The sequence below is a fragment of the Abramis brama genome (assembly GCF_963993115.1).
Source record: "Abramis brama genome assembly, chromosome: 22".
Classification (NCBI taxonomy): Eukaryota; Metazoa; Chordata; class Actinopteri; order Cypriniformes; family Leuciscidae; genus Abramis; species Abramis brama.
The window spans coordinates 21,036,371-21,053,173 of NC_139984.1; the positions used below are offsets into that span (position 1 = coordinate 21,036,371).

General features: G+C 38.8%; 1 protein-coding gene across 5 annotated transcripts; it reads right to left on the bottom strand.

The window, feature by feature from the left end:
- Nucleotides 1–1,739: 1,739 nt before the first annotated feature.
- Nucleotides 1,740–15,582, bottom strand: larp4aa (La ribonucleoprotein 4Aa). Of its 5 annotated transcripts, none has more exons than XM_084098940.1 (17): nucleotides 15,007–15,582; nucleotides 11,976–12,102; nucleotides 10,521–10,664; nucleotides 10,265–10,352; nucleotides 10,008–10,144; nucleotides 9,813–9,916; nucleotides 9,591–9,701; nucleotides 9,452–9,505; nucleotides 9,157–9,369; nucleotides 8,407–8,510; nucleotides 7,749–7,790; nucleotides 6,701–6,910; nucleotides 6,513–6,564; nucleotides 6,265–6,423; nucleotides 5,414–5,538; nucleotides 5,131–5,323; nucleotides 1,740–4,831 (listed from the first exon to the last, which is right to left on the bottom strand). In XM_084098940.1, the coding sequence occupies exons 1-17, from the start codon at nucleotides 15,118–15,120 to the stop codon at nucleotides 4,445–4,447; spliced, it is 2,364 nt and encodes a 787-aa protein (XP_083955066.1). In that variant the 5' UTR covers nucleotides 15,121–15,582; the 3' UTR covers nucleotides 1,740–4,444. The 5 variants fall into 5 exon arrangements, with proteins under 5 accessions (XP_083955066.1, XP_083955065.1, XP_083955069.1 ...); XM_084098939.1 differs by having other exon boundaries at nucleotides 10,265–10,355; XM_084098943.1 differs by lacking the exon at nucleotides 7,749–7,790.
- Nucleotides 15,583–16,803: the final 1,221 nt, after the last annotated feature.

Consider the following 16,803-nt stretch of genomic DNA (forward strand, 5'->3'; position numbering starts at 1 on the left):
TTCAAGCAATAATAAAAAAAACATAGCTTACCAGAAATTGTACCATATAAACATTGTAACATGTTGTCTCTAAACCTAATAAAATTCAGTTTAGTTACTAAAATGTTTTGACAATCACAATACACTTATTGTGATGCAAGATTCTTTTTTTACATCCCATTTGTCAGTGCAAGTTGCGTCTTAAGGAGTTGTTTAAAGTCAAAAACAACGTCCTTGTTTTCTTGTTTCAGTCCATTTCAATATAAAATACTTTGCTATTGACTCACTCATAAAGACTTATGAGTGCTGCTATCTAATGGCGCAATAATGTAACTTTCACTTTTCAGAGAGAGAGAGAGAAAACCACTAGCCACAGTGGATGGTGAGCAAAAAAGTTAATGTTATATACAGTATATATATATACACACACATGCATACATGCAGTGTTGGACAGTGTTACAAGTTGACAGATAAAAAGAACAGCTGAACAACAGTTCACAAATAAAAAATATTGTTCAAATTGTTAAATTGTGCCTTTAGTTATTTTGGAATAAATGTAAAAATGCTTAAAACGAACTTGAGATTTATACTTGGTTTTAATGAATAGAACATTCATTACATAGTTCATGTGAAAAGACAAATTTGGTTTTTCTTTTTTTATGTAATGTTTATTTAACCAGGAACATTTGACAACATTAAGTGTAACTGGGACATGAATTTACATTTGGTTAATGCATACACATATACGTACGTGCGTATGTATCAGCATATTGAAATGATTTCTGATGGATCATGTGACACTACACTAAAAACTGGATAATGGCTGTAGAAAACAGCTTTAATATCACAGGAATACATTACATATTTAAATATATATATGAAAAAAGTTATTAATTATTAATATTTCACAGTATTACTGTTTTTACTATTTTCAAACAAATAAATGCAGCCTTGGTGTCACATAAGAGACTTAAATTCTAAGATATAAAAATATCTTACAGACATGAAACGAACAAACAGATTTTTATAGCACTTTTCTTATATACTATTGTACATCCAAAGCGCTTTACAATCATATCAGGTGGTCTCTCGCCACCTGTGTGCAGCATCCAAGTGGACCGTATAAACATGGTCCAGTGCGCTCACCACACACCAGCTATAGGTGGAGAGGAGAGAGTGATAGAGCCAATTCAATGGATGGGGATTATTAGGCCATGATTGATAAGGGCCAATGGAGGCAATCTGGTCAGGACACCGGGGTTACACCCCTACTCTTTACGAGAAGTGCCATGGGAGTCAGGACCTTGGTTTAAGATCTCATCCGAAGTACAGTATAATGTCCCCATCACCATAATTGAGCAAGACTTCAGGGTTAGCACCTCCTGCTGGCCTCACTAACACCTCTTCTAGCAGCAACCTATTTTTCCCCAGGAAGTCTCCCATCCAGGACAGGTACAGGTATCCGTTTAGCTTTAGTGGGCACCAAGTGTTGGGCTACAGTGTGATATGGCTGTGGTGGTGTATGATAACAAAGTGGGAAAAAAGTAATAAACTCACGCTTTACCAATATTTTAAATAATTTAAATAAAGTACTTTATTCAGTACCTTGTTAAACACTCTTTCTTAGGGAAAATAAATCCATGATCCGTAAATGTTTTTTACTAACTACAAATCTCTTCTTAACCAGACAAAAAGCAACACAAAAGAGTTCAATAACATAAATTGGGGGAAAAAAATGCAGCAAATGAACCAGTCAAGAGTAAGGCCAAAACAAAATAATTTATTTTCTTTTTGTGACATTTTATGCAGACAGCTAGAATTTAGTCTCTCACTTCAATCCATTGTTATATAATTCTTCCCTTTGCCACACCAATCCCTAAATCAATTAACAGTAATAACCCAAACATTAAAGAGAAATTTGCTATTTTCTGTAGATTTTTGCAAGCCTGTCAACATCAATATCATTACCTTATGCTCCTAATATAATTTCACATTACATAACAAGATTTTTTTTTTTTAAACAAGTTAGTGCATTTCATTATCCTAAACCACTAGCTGCTCAAATTCATTAATGAAAAAAAAAAAAAAAAAAGCCCCAGTGATTTGTTATTTACCGCATTACTAAGCCTCTAGTAAATGCATCAAGTATTTTCTCTGCTGAAATCTCAAAAAAAAATATACAAATATGTTAAATCTGTGACTCTCTCCCAATGTTTTTTGTACATATGATAAACTTACAAGGGACAGGGGGGTTGCATGGGGGGGGGGGGACATCAGAATTAAAATAAATTAAAAATCAGTTTTTTAAAAGCAATACTTTACATTGAATTGAACAGCAATACTGTATCCTCCTGATTAAACGTTCAAATTACAGCACCAATTCACCACAGCACTTTTTTTTTGTAGTGAACGCATCCCTGCTATTCATATTCCCAACTTAGTCACTATCAGGTACCATCTACCAAAGCAACAATTTCTAATCACCCATACACATGCCACCCCATCAAAAGAACACGCTGGCATTGGCATAGCAATGACGACGCTCACATTAACCATGGCAAAGCTATAAGAAACCTTGCAGCAATCATTACAAGAGCATTTTGCACTGATATTGTCATTTATCCAACAGTCAAAACGCTCTGTTTAGGGAAGAAATGTCGTCGTTTAAATAAGGGGTGTGTATTACAATTCATGGAGGACACATTCAGGTGATACCAAGCATCTAACATTCAATTCTCCTTTAAATATCATCTCCTTGAAAATATAAAACGTCATGAAATGACCGAATTGGAAGTTCACATAAATGTGAGACCAGAAACGGATTTAATTTGACAGGAATGAGATGAGACATGTCACCCCTGAGCCAGATAACCCACTCTGGGCATTCATTCCACAGATAAATCATCATAAAAATGATTTCAAAAGAGACCAGTACTGCCGATTTTGGTTTTCGAATGCCCAATAGGTCATAATCACCAGATTTCTTCCACTGAAACAAAGAGGTGATGGTGATGAATGTGCCTTAAGAAACAATCACTTATGTGATTGTTATATAACAGTGGTAACCATATTATCATTTCAAATGTAATGGATAGAAACTAAACGTCAGACCTGCTTGACCTATATCATCATTATGACCAACAGCTCCTTCCAATTAATCAACTCTGAATATATGATTATGAAAACAGGAAACCAATCCACTTAATGATCATGATTCTTGACTCTGCCTTGCATTAGCCCAAACCACCATCACCTTGTTGTAAACATAACCTGACTAATCATCAGGATATTTGAGCATGCTCAAAGCAGTCCAGGAAGGAGAATGCACAAAAACAAAACAAATCTGAGATGACACAAAGTTCATGAGTGCCTATGTACCTGACTGTTAAAGTTATCATTCACAGGCTGTTGATTACTCAAACTAACTACAAAACAATGACAAATCACACATAAAATTAAAAAAAGAAAAAAAAAAGATTCACCCATAAGCAAATCTGTGACATAACAGCATCATAATTGGCAGGCTTTGACTTCATGAAGTGACAGTAGGCTATATATTTGAATCATTAACAAGGCTCCAAAATTGATCGTAAGTAAAACCGAGCGCCCATTACAGAGTTAATCACGAGCTACAGTATGTCACGCAAACTAATGCAAAACTCCAGACCAAAACGCACTGTCAGCCCTAAAGATAATCGCGAAATAATCCACTTTCAAGCACGCGCCACATATTCTACACGGGATCTAAATCCCAGATGAATCGACTCTAAAGCAAACCACATCCTTCCACACACAGGTTCATTTACACAGTCAAACCACCCCAGGGGTCGAGCGCCCATTGTCCTTTAATTGCGAATCAATCAACCGAAAATGAAAGAAAAGAAAGATGAATCATTGCATGTCAAAGTGATATCTTTGTATAGGTACATGACATTGTTTATGCATGTTCCTTTTCTTAGTGCATAAGCTCTTTGCAGACCACCATCAGGGCCACCCAACTGCCCACTTCCACACCTCTCCCGAGCAGGGCTAAGAGAGGCCACCCACCTCTCAAGGAAAAAAATTCACATGGATTTACATTCTGAAGGGACATTGTCAAGTTAGAAGCATAAAATGTTTGTTTTTTTCCTATTTGATGGTGTCCTTCAGCAAGCAACAAATGCTTCCAATTTCTGATGCCCATTTTGCCTGGATACCCCAGTCTGTGCATTGTCACTTCATGAGACTTTTCCTCTGGAAGTGCTCCAGGCAGGAGAGGTGAATACCATTTTAAATTTTGACTTTTATCATATTTCATCTCATTATATATATATATATATATATATATATATATATATATATATATATATATATATATATATATATATATATATACACACACACACACGTGTGTGTATGTGTGTGCGCATGTGTATGTATGTGTGTGTGTAAATATTCATACATTAAGCATTTCTGTTCAGAGTCTTTACTTTGGCGATATGGGAGGGATGTTCTGCTCTTTTCCAGTGTGTCTGGAACCTCCCTGGGGTGAGCCGCGATGGCCGAAAGGGGGGCGTCTCTGCTGCTCTCGTAGCTTGAATCCCCCCGTACTGGTTCTGGGGGGTCCATTGCTGCGAGAAAAGCCCTGGGAGTCGCGGGCCGGCCGGCCCTCCCTGGCCTTGCAGTTGACCCCCGTTTCCTGAGGCCGATCCGGTTTGCTTGCAGGGCTGGAGGGCTGCTCATCCACCTTGTTGACACGCAGCTCTCTCAAAGGCTGTGCACTTGCATTGTTAGGGCTGGAAGTGGATGCTGGAGGAGGGGGATCCTTAGGTGGTCGCTGACATACTTCAGCGTAACTGAGCTTGCGAGGTTCCTGAAGAGAAGAGAAGAGAAGAATTAGTAGAAGGTTTCTCACTTAGCATTAGTCTTCAAGTACCGGGAGACGCATTGGATCGGCATTATCAAGGATGGGTTACAGAACTTTAGAAAGCAGTGGCATGTAAAAATGTCTTAAAGACTTAATTGAATCTGTGTCTCTTTTAGGTTCGAGTAAGATGGAGGGAGGTTGAGCCTGCATCCCACTGAACAGAAACCAGAATTCAGGAAGACCAAGACACTGACCAGTTGTCCATTCTAACTTTAATCATCAGCCTGAGGGAAGCTATAACTCACCAGCGCCGGGGTGCTGGAGGGGGCAGTGTTAGATTGAGGGGCTGCAGACGTTGCCGAGCTAGGCTGAAGCTTTGGACCAGGTGCTGTTGGGGCAGGGGTGGGCAGCACGGCTGCGACGGGAGTAGGGGTCACAGGCGTCTCTTTATAGACCGGGGGCTCCACGTTCTCCGGTTTCTTCTCCAGGTGGTTGGAGCTATAGAACACAAGTAGCAAAAAAATAAAATAAATCACACACTGATAGAAACAAGTTTTTGTATGCTAGCCATTTTTAACAATCGCTTACCTGGAGGTCACGGGTTCAGGAACATGAGCAGTCATCTTGGCTACAGGCTGGGTGGGCCTGGAGACAGTCTCCTCTGAGGCTGGGCTTGTGGGACACGCAGTGGACTCTTTGCTTGAATCCTGGTGCTGGAGAGAAACAAAATGACAAGCAATGAACAAAACCAATCTGAGTGGTGTAAAAATTAGGGCTGAATGATTAATTGCATTTGCGATAGTATTGCGATATGATAAAACGATTTTTTTTTAACTGCAAAGGCTGCAATTACACACTGGTCACGTGACCATCAACTTGGCACACTATGCATATAGGCCTGGCCTACAGGAAAGAACATTTTATGTTTAATTAAATATTATGTTGGTCATACTATACAATAGGGGTGGGGGAAAAAAAGATTCTCTATCCAACGATTCTGAGCTTAGTTTTTAACCACAGATGCACAATGATGCTGTGTTTTAGAAACACCAGTATTCTGCTTGCTTCCAATTCCTCACACACACACACATCTTTCATAAAATAATCTTTCATAAAGTTCGGAAAGCTTGAAGCGAATTACAAAGACATTAAGTTTTATTAATAAGGTTAATTAATAAAAAAGTAGCCTAGATCAAGAATTGTTCTGAAATCGGATCATGACTCCCAGGATCGGATCGTGAGGTGCCTTAAGATTCCCACCCCTACTAACTGATTTATTGCTTGTCTTTGTTGAATAATACGGAAGAAAAGAGCTTAAAAAAAAAACGCATATTAAATCTCAAATCGCAATATTGGTAAAAAAAAACAAAAAACAATTAGATAATTTCCCACATTTGTTCAGCCCTAGTGAAAATGCTATTGTCTTATGCTTAACAAACCTTTTCCCTATTCAGGCCCCGTACGACATCGGAGAGGCGGTTCTCCAGCACAGGCTCCCCCTGCGGACTGACAGAGCAGCCAGGCAGCGGAGGGAAGTTGGAGGCGGCCAGGTCAAATTTGGGGGGTGGTACTTTCACTTGAGACAGGGGAACTGGTCTCTATGCAAACAAATAAAAAATAAAAAATTAAGAGGGCATAAATAGAAAGGGGTCTTAATTGTAAATGGCAACACATAATTAGAAATTACTGTTGTGCGATCATCGTCTCGCCGCCTTCGAGTGCCTCTGTATGTTGTTCTCCTAAAACAAAAGATTAATCCAATTTACTAAATGTGCAATCTGAATGAATTTAAATTAATAATGAAACGCTCCACAATAGTTTTTTAGCTAAACTAAACTAAAATGAGCCAAAAGTTTAAAGAAAAAGGTGACAAACCTTCCACGTCCCGCCATGATGCCATCATCAGTTGGATCGTTGGAAGATAGGTGTGAAAAAGAGGAGTTGATCTCGGTGGATGACAGCACCGGCCCACTGCTGGAGGGAGGCTGGGGACTGTGCAGGCCAGACAGTCCATCCACAAGAGCCACCGGGGACACAGTGGAAGAGAGTCCATCATTAGCCCTCGTCTGAGGCTTCACATGGTTCCTACTCGAAAAGCAGAAACAGAACCCTACGTGAGATTTGCTGCCGTGTCTCCTGTCCATACAAACATTTTTCACTAAACATGTACAAGCGTGGATGTAGATGACGGTCTTTCAAGTTACAAGCAGCATGCAATGGCTCCAAAACAAAAAATGGACAAACTTCTGGCTTTAAAACCAATATACTTCCTCCTGCCAGTGAGCTTACATTAGTATCCAAGCTTACATTAGTTTTATGTTTATTGTCTGCAGTAAACCCACTTCAGGCATTTAAATTAGGGCTGTAAATATCAACATTTATTAGTTAGCATTTTTAGTAAGTTTAACATTTAATTTAAATGCAAAATTGCATGCACTACAATTTAATCAAATCACATTACCTCTGACAGCCCTCAATCTAAATGTTTCTTTAAATTAATAAGACAGAGACAGAAATGTTTGAACACTGCTGAAGTAGATCATTCAACATTAAAAGCTGTTAGTGTGATGATTTGAGCACCAATATAGTAAAAATACATCTTAAACAAAAATGTTAATGAAATTATGAAAAGTTAATGTGAGTGAAATAGACGCACTAATAAATGAAGGGTAATTCTATTTCTGACAGAAGTTGCATAATATGCATTTTGTGTGACTGAAAGATTGTTTGGATTAAGTCGATAATCATCGTAGTGTCGCCCCGTTCATTTATTATTTTCCTTCAACCATTCCCAAGTTGTTTTGTTAGTTAACCGAAATTTTCTGAGCTGAAGAGCTGAACACCAAAGCAGGTAATTTAGCTGTCTGGAGAGGACAATAAGAATGGCTTGATGATTGTTGATACATGACATTTGAAGTTGTACCTGAAGGCATTTATTACATTCTTTCTTGAATAGAGCGGAACACTGTGGGAACAGTAAAAAAATATCCAAGTGATCTACTATGACTGCCTACATTCTTACACTACAGAAAAGAAATTTGTACTTGAATGAAACTTTCCTACTTCTTGTAACAAATAAAATATGCAAATTCAAATTTTAGATTTCATTTTCCTTTACAATAGAGTGCAACAGTGCCTGCCCACTTTTTTTTAAGTGACCGTGGTTCCGGAAGTAATTTTTCCATTCATTTTTCCCATAGGGATTTTTAAAATGTTACAGTACAAGACATGAACCAAACCAACCAGACAGACAGAAATTGAATCATAATATTACAAACACTGATTTGAAACAAAAAGTATTTGGAATTCCACTACAAAACTTTATTTAGAAAAATAAGAAGCTGAAATAATGTGGGCTGATGGATTCAATAAAATCACACACCATCGATTAACAACCTCATAGCTCACAGTAGGTCTGTCTTTAAAGGTTTATAAAAGTTATCGTTAAAAATTAATGGGAAATAATGGGAGATTTTTACTTTCCGGAACCCGGCTGTTTATTCTATAGTGAGGTTAGAGCTATACAGTCAATTAATGCAAAATAAACAGGTGGTAGAATGAAAGGGCCCAACTTAACCTACCGGTTCCTGCTGAAGGGACGGCTGAGGTTTAGAGAATTTGAGCCAGTTTTGTAGTGTCCAGGTGAGCTAAATCCATTAACAAAACCACTGTTGGGAAAAGGTGCCTGTGGAAAACACAGCATGTCACTATCAGCTTAAGCGCCTCTATTATGTGGTTTTAAAAGTTCCTAATTTTGTTCTGGAGGTCTCCTACAATAGGTTTATTTGCATCCAAGGTCAAAAAATGCTTCAATTGTCTCATAATATACATTGCACATCATCTAATTTCTCAAAGAGTATGAAAACGGTTTGTTTGAAGATTCTAAACCCCTCCTTTTCACGAGCATACTCTGCTCTGATTGGTCAGACGGGCAAGTCAGTTGTGATTGGTCTAAAGCTTACAGTGCGTGTCAGAAACAAAACGCTTATTACCATATCTGAATTTCGGCTGGAATTATGCAAATTTGTTACATGGGTATGTAACAGGAAGTGAGAGTGGAATGGCTGACGAGACAACTCATTTCGGCAGTTCAGAATCAATTCTTTCTTTTATGAGACAATAACTTTATTTGCCATGCACTTTGATCTTTAAAACTTAGCAGACCTTTTATATTCACAAACAGCTATAGAATACACACTACATGAAAGGTAATATTCGAAAAAGCATAACAGGGCTACTTTAAAATTATGAAATATAAAAACAACTAATAACAACAAAAATTATTGGCTTATTGTATCGGGTGTATCCTTAGTCAAAATATCAAGTCTTACCAGGGGAGTCTCAAAGTATGGAGTAGGAGATGGCGTCCAAGTAGGAGGTACTATGCCGTAGAGTGGGTACTGCTGCTGGGGGCTGTAAACAGGCTGCATGAAGAGCGGGGAGCTATACTGCGACTGAGTGTGAGATTGCTGAGGATACACACTGCAGTCCAGGTTTCGATAACCATTCTTCGCAAAGAATGTGTTGATGGCTTTTATTCTGGCCTAAGAATAGGAAATGCAAAAAGTAAGAACCCATCTGATATGTAAACAAATTTAATGCCACACATTTTAGTGTAGAACTTGCCATGATTGGTTTTCCCTGAAAAGTCTTCACTTCTTCCCTTAAATATCTGTATGCCTGGATGGAGGCAAAACCCACAATTAGTTTAAAATCCAAGGGCAAGCAATTTATTGCATCTCCAAATCATAATGGAAATTCATACCTGTTGAGCGTCTGTATCTGATTGGAATGTAATGTACCAGTTGTTGTTGTGTGCAAACTCCACACTTATTACCTTGGGACAGTTGTCATTCTTAAACAAGGCTTCCACTTCCTGGTGAGAAAAACAAACAAACAAACACATACATTTATGAGAGGATCCAATAATATCCAAAATAACCCAAGCAATCCCATTTCATGATATTATTATTATTATTTTTTTTACCTCAACAGGTGTTGTTTCAGGGACTTCTCGCAAAATGATAATGCAACGCTTGTGATTTGGCCGCACTTTTTCCCCTTTTTCATCGACTTGGACCATAGGAGATGCTGTGGGCGGTCAGAGCAATATTAATTGTGTACTTTGACTAAATAAAAAATAAATTCGAGCATAGATGTAAAATGCAAAACAGGCACGTACATCTCAGGACATCCAAGATGAGGTCCGTGTCAGTTGTGAGGACCTTGATTCCTTCCATGCTGGCAATAGTCCAAATGGGGACAAACTGGTCACTGTCCATTTGAGATATTAGGTAAAGATCCTTAGATAAGTTCTCCCTGTGGGATGAAAGACGAGCATCAGTAAACGCAGCTGATGGGAGGAGAGTGGCTGTAAAGTGCTGTTTACTTATTTGCATTAAATTGAAAGCTTACGTCGCACTACAGGCCTGCACTTACCTGGAGAAGCAGAACTCCAATTCTTTCTTGAGAGACTCACGCAAAGTCTCTTCAGAGACGGGCTGTTCCTCAGGGAGCTTGGACTCCACTGCTTGGAAACAATGTATGTAAACATTAAAGGTAAGTGTGTGGCACATGCTTGCTAACTGAAAACACCAATAATAGATAACAGTGATGGATTTAGGCTATTGATCTTGCTAACAAGTGCATTGATTGATGTGAACTATCATATTTCACAATTATGAAAATCACTTACCATTAGTTGCTGTAGTGCGCTCACAAATCGGGAAGCTTTGGTCAGGGGGGTCCATACCATTCACCACACCTACTACTGTACTAGAGGTGCTGTTGTCCTCGAGAGCAGAGAAGCCAGACGTGTACTGTTTACCTACAGAGGTATCTAAGTGAATGCAGAAACAAAAATGACAAAGACAAATCAAAATACATCTTTTTTTTATACATAAATGAATACAAATAAATATATTTATATATTTGCATCTGTCATTTGTTTTTGCAACCTTTGTATGATAGGATGTCAAAAAAAAATCTGCTAATCTGTAGCAGGTAAATGTTTTGACACTACCGTTCAAATACTTGGCTAGTAATACTTTTACTCAGCAAGGATGCATTTAATTGGTCAAATGACCACAACGACATTTATAATGTTAGAAAATATTTTGATTTTAAAGCTGTTCCTCTGCACTATAGCAGCGTTGGTGAGCAGAGAAGACATTTTTCAAAAATCTTTCCAAAAAAATAAAACAATTAAACTGAATGGAACGGAATTAAGAATAAAGTAAAAAGGCTAATTATCTATAACCTTTTTCCTCCCAGAACTAACCGTCTTAACAAAAAAGAAACCTACAGATTTTGCATAACACATATGGTTAGCACATATGGCCAGCAGCCATATCACCATGTAGCCCAAGCCCAAGGTTGCCCACTGAAGCTAAGCAGGGTTGAGCCTGGTCAGTACCTGGATGGGAGACCTCCTGGGAAAACCAGGTTGCTGCTGTAAAAGGTGTTAGTGAGGCCAGCAGGGGGCGCTCACCCTGTGGTCTGTGTGGGTCCTAACGCCAGTAAAGTGACGGGGACACTATAGTGAGACGTTAAACCGAGGTCCTGACTCTCTGTGGTAACAAAAAAATCCCAGGATGTCTTTCGAAAGAGTAGGGGTGTAACCCCGGCATCCTGGTCACATTTGCCCAGCGGCCTCAGTCCATCATGGCCTCCTAATCATTCATTCATTCATTTATATATATATATATATATATATATATATATATATATATATATATATATATATATATATATATATATATATATATATGTTACCGGCAAAGTGTGAAATCCCGGTATTGTATAGAATGCCTAGGCAATGTATAGAATTCCTGATGTTTTTTGCAAAAAATACATTACTTAATTCTATACATTACCTAGGCATTCTATAGAATGCCGGATTACACACTTTGCCGGTAACATATACACTAATTGGCACCAATAAGCTATTGGGCGTTCTGGCGCACTACGGCTGCCGTCGCATCATCCAGGTGGATGCTGCACATTGGTGGTGGTTGAGGAGATTCCCCCTTCTATGTAAAGCGCTTTGAGTGCCGAGAAAAGCGCTATATAAATGTAATGAATTATTTATAAATTATTATATGCACAGTGATTAATTATTAAGATTAAGAATGTCTGGAAATATACTTGCCTTCAGTCGTATTGTTCTGGGACCAGGGGGAGGCCACAGTGCCATCCACAGGAGCTTCATTTTGTGTTGCAGGAATCTCCTGCCACACCTTGGCATTAGGGTTCAGACCAGCTCCTTTAGCAGTGACCTAGCACAACAGAAGGAAATGCAATGAAATCATTAAACTGGAAGATGTGTTTTAAAATCTTCAGGAGACATTTTATAATACAAGCATGTTTAGAGAATATTGACATCCCTCATTCAAAGGCCCTGATAACTGATTTTATAACATTTTTAGGTCTCTTTCTATAGACATGACGTGTAGAACGCTTCCTGTGTCGTTCCCATGACACTGAGGTTTGTTTACATGTCTTGAGTGACACTAAGAGCAATGACAGACAAGCCAACTTAACCCAAGTTTCCTTGACACCACATCACTTACCCTTCAAAAGCAACCTAAAATATCCACAGAAAAAGCCAAGTGCTTAACCAGACATGAGAGATGCTACTTCAGTCAATGACAATAATTTGAAAATGTTACATTTTTCCATTTTCCACAAACCATAACACAGAAAATGGGACCCTATTTCTCACGGATATGAATATTGTGCTGGGATTTCTCTTTGCGGCAAATCAAGAGTGCTTACGCATTTCTTTCTCCTCTCAAAAAAAGCACAGAAATTGAATCTACTTGGTCCTGGAGAAATAATTTTTTTTTTAAACTTCAGCAAACGTAAAAGAAAAGATGTTAGTGGTATGTTTTGCTGAGAGAATGGACTAAAGTCACCACCTTCAGTCAATACATATAGACACAAAGGGAGCACAAGTGAGCAGAAGCACACAGGCGAGTCTACAACACATGAACGACCAAAACTGCATTTTACCCACTGGTCACAACACAAGGCCTGTCAATACAGACAGAATCAGTTTCTGCAAAAGAGCTTGAATCTTTCTCTGCCAGTCCACCCTGCTTGCCAGACAGGGAAAGATTGACCATTTCATCCTAACAACAGACAGCTTTCACAATAAGAGCTGATCTAGTACAACAGCACAATGGCGAGTGTGATTTTGCTATTATTTAACAGTTCAATAAACAATTAATATTAAGTAACTTGCATTTCAGACAGAACCTGGCCAGATAGTCTGTAGAATTCTTCTCCAATTTCCACCTAAAAAAAAAAAAAAAAAAAAAAAAAAAAAAAACTAAAGAATTTAGTTTTGTGTCACAAAGCCGGTCTGGAACAGCATATGTGAGAAAAGCAGAGCGTTTCTGCTCCAGCTCCACTCCGAGTTTTACAATTTTCACTCCCCCCACACACGAGTGATCTCGAAGCGACAGAAAACAGTGTTGTAATAACAGGTCATTAACATTTTTCATTCTATTTTAACACACTGTGGAAAAACAAACTTTAAAAAGAACTGAAACGCAAAACTGTTAAAAAAAGAATTATTTTTTAACAGACTCCCCTTCAAACTAAAATATCATTCATTTAAGTGAATCTAAAGTCTTCCCACTTAAAAGGAATTTACTGAAGCAGGTGAAATGTAAAAGGTTCCCATGTGCACATTTATTGCACGTTTAATATTTTGGCTACAAATTGTGCATCCAAAATAATTCATACCTGCTCATTTCACATGGCCACGGGGGCGCCATTGGGAACAGCCACCTGCTTCCTAAACCTCATCCTCCACATAAACTATCAAAAACAGCTGTTACGCTTTGTTCGCCTGTAACACAAACAACACTAAAAGATCCTCTAGGATTCTAGGATTAAGTGTTTATGGAGGATGTCAGCCAGAAGACGACATAATTTTGGCCGAAAGCAGTCTTTACTGTCATTCTCTGAAAAACTCAGTTGCTACGGGTCCTCGCAACCTGAAGTGAAGGACATGTTTGGTATATTTAAGAGAAGGACGTCGGCTCACAACTATTCAAGCTTAAACAAATATTTGCTACTTAATACTCAGAAAACCATATCAACTTCCCAAGCCAATGTTATAAACATTATTTGGAGTTCGTCTGTTCTAGTCGGGTTTAACTCCGTGTGAGCTCACGTGTGTCATATGACTGCGTGAATAAGCTTATGAAAGCAGGCCCCTGAATGAATGTCGCCGAATTACAGCGGGGTTTACTGGAGAATTTGACTAAAATCAGTGTCCTTAAGCCAAAGTGAATTAAGTTATAACTAACAAACGTCTAATATGTGAACATTCGCTAGCATGTGGGCTAATTTACCCGGTTACTCATGTCATGCTCGAATGCCTTAAAGGGCCAGTTCACCCAAAAATGTAAATTCTGTCGTGTTCCTATAATACAAACAACCAACCTTTACCAAGGAATTAAGTTTACTGTCATATCAGCTTGCTATTTCATGACAGATACAGATACAAGCAGCACAATGTCATAAAACGTTGTTAAAAAAATAAACTCAGTAGAACATTTTGTATAAACAACTCTATAAAAGATGAATGAAAAGATGAAATGCGTCTGTGCTATAAAAAATTGTTTTCTGGGCCCATCTTAGAAAACAAATCCTTATATTGGTTAGGATGTGAGGCACTGACAGCCTCAGTCTCTATTTACTTGCGTTGCACCTTTTTTTTTCAATGGAAGCGAATAGTGAATGCTGCTGTCATTCTGCCTAACATCTCATTTTGTGTTCATGAGGGATTTGACCAACACGATGGTGACGAAATTACGTTTTTTTTGGGCGAACTGTCGTCTTTGAGAGCGACAGAGCAATCTTAAAACCACAAACATGATGCAAAGTTCAGCCGCAGATTAGAAATGTCTTTTGTAAGCGGGCCAACTCAGAGATTAATGAATCATCCTTTCAATTGACAACAAGAAGCGTCTTCAACAACATGGCCAGCTTGCAATTTAGGTGATGGCCAGCTTGCAATTTAGGTGATGTCAAGCTTGCAAGCTGTGTGAACCGACCGATGGCCTTATATAGCGAGCGATCATACTTCCTATGACCCTATTTTTAAGAAGGGCAACGGCCAGAGACCGATCGTCCTGTTGGGGAGGGGTGATGAGGCCCCGACTCACCATGACGCCTGAGTCTCCCCCGGTCCCGGGTGTGATCTCGTCCTCCCCACGGGTTTTGGGTCCCGGCTCAGCCTCCTCCTGCAGCTGCGGCTCTCCGCCCTGGTCTGAACTCATCGGCCGCTCCTGGCTCACCGCGCCTCCGTCGTTCTCTCCCTGCCCCCCTCGGCTCACCCTTTTTGCTGATCGAGTAGTTCTTTAGTACACCAGGATACGCACAGATGACGGTCCGGTTAAATAAGCTGAATTTATTGAGTGCTCGGTAATGAAAGCTCAGAGTGCGAGCTGGCTAGCTACCGAATGAGCTAGTTCTCCTGCTAACTAGCTGACTAGCTATCAATGCAGCGACAAATACGGCTCAGGCTCCGACGTTTGGCAACCGATGGGTGAAAATGACAGCGCAAGCGCCGAAAATAGCGAATTCGCTCCAAACGCGCCTTCCTCGCGATTTACACAAACTCCAGTGCCATAGGGCACATTCCTAAATGGGCGACCGAAGCGGACACAGGGGACACGCACCTTATTAATGAGTAGACAGACATTAACACAGTCCGCCACCGTCCCACACTCCTCTGCGACCTCTTGATATCCTCTGAAGCTGATCTGCTCAGCTTCCGGTTGGAGCAACGGCTGACTGCGGGTTGTCTGCCAAAATAAAAGTATTTTTCTTAATAAAAGTTTCATTTCACAACAGTCCCACGTTTTCTTGTTTATTTCTTTTATACTTAGTCTATTATTATTATTATTTTATTTGATAGTCAATATGAAAATTCTGTCATCATTTACTCAGTTTCATGTTATTTCAAACTCATCACTTTCTTCTGTGGAACACAAAAGATGTTAGGCAGAATAACTGACAGCCTCAGTTCAATTTTATGACATTTATTTCTACGCAGTAAAAGTAACCGATGAGAGAGGGTGACTGGGATAATTTAAATGCCATTAGAATAGTATAATTTTATTCAGATATATTGATAGACATTCTTGCTTCTTCCCATCAAAATACAGAGGTGCTTTAACAGGCAGACACTAATCAATCAAAGGCTCTTCAATCAGAAAAAAATGTAGGCCTGAAGTTTAATAGTGTAAAGGAGCATTTCACCAAACTGGTGATTATTGTTATAATCTGAGGATGAAAATGTATAAACATACTGATGTAATACAGCAGATCAAAGATAATCTATTCATGACATCTGGGGCCTGTTTCAGAAAGGAGGTTAAGTGAAAACTCTGAGTATGTTAACCCTGAAATAAGGGAAACTCTTGAGTTTTCTGTTTCAGAATGGGAGGTATGTTAAACCTGAGAAAGCAGAGTAAGTCAAGCCTGTTTCTGAAAGAGAGGTAACTTATACTCGGAGTCAGTTACCATGGTAACTTACTCTGTGAACCTAACCTGGTCAGGAGCAGGTTTTCTTCGGTAAACCCAGAGTTTCTTTCAATGATACAAATGACATATTCAACAGTGTAATTAGATTAATGTCTACTTATTACTAATTACTAAATCCCATATCAACCTCAACCACTTGAACAATACAAGGAGAGACAAGAAACTGCACTTTTAATGCTTTCAAATAAACAATATACAATTGCATGAATTATTCTTGAATTGACCAAGAGGGAGAAGGTTACATAACAAATATAGCCTACCTTTTAAAAATGTATGTTAAATATACAGAATTGTTCTATAGTCTAATGCAATTACATCAGATTTTACTTTAAATTACAGAAGAATTAAAAGTAATCCCTTTAATTAAATTACAGTATTTAGATTACTTGGTAATTAATTACACCCAACACTGT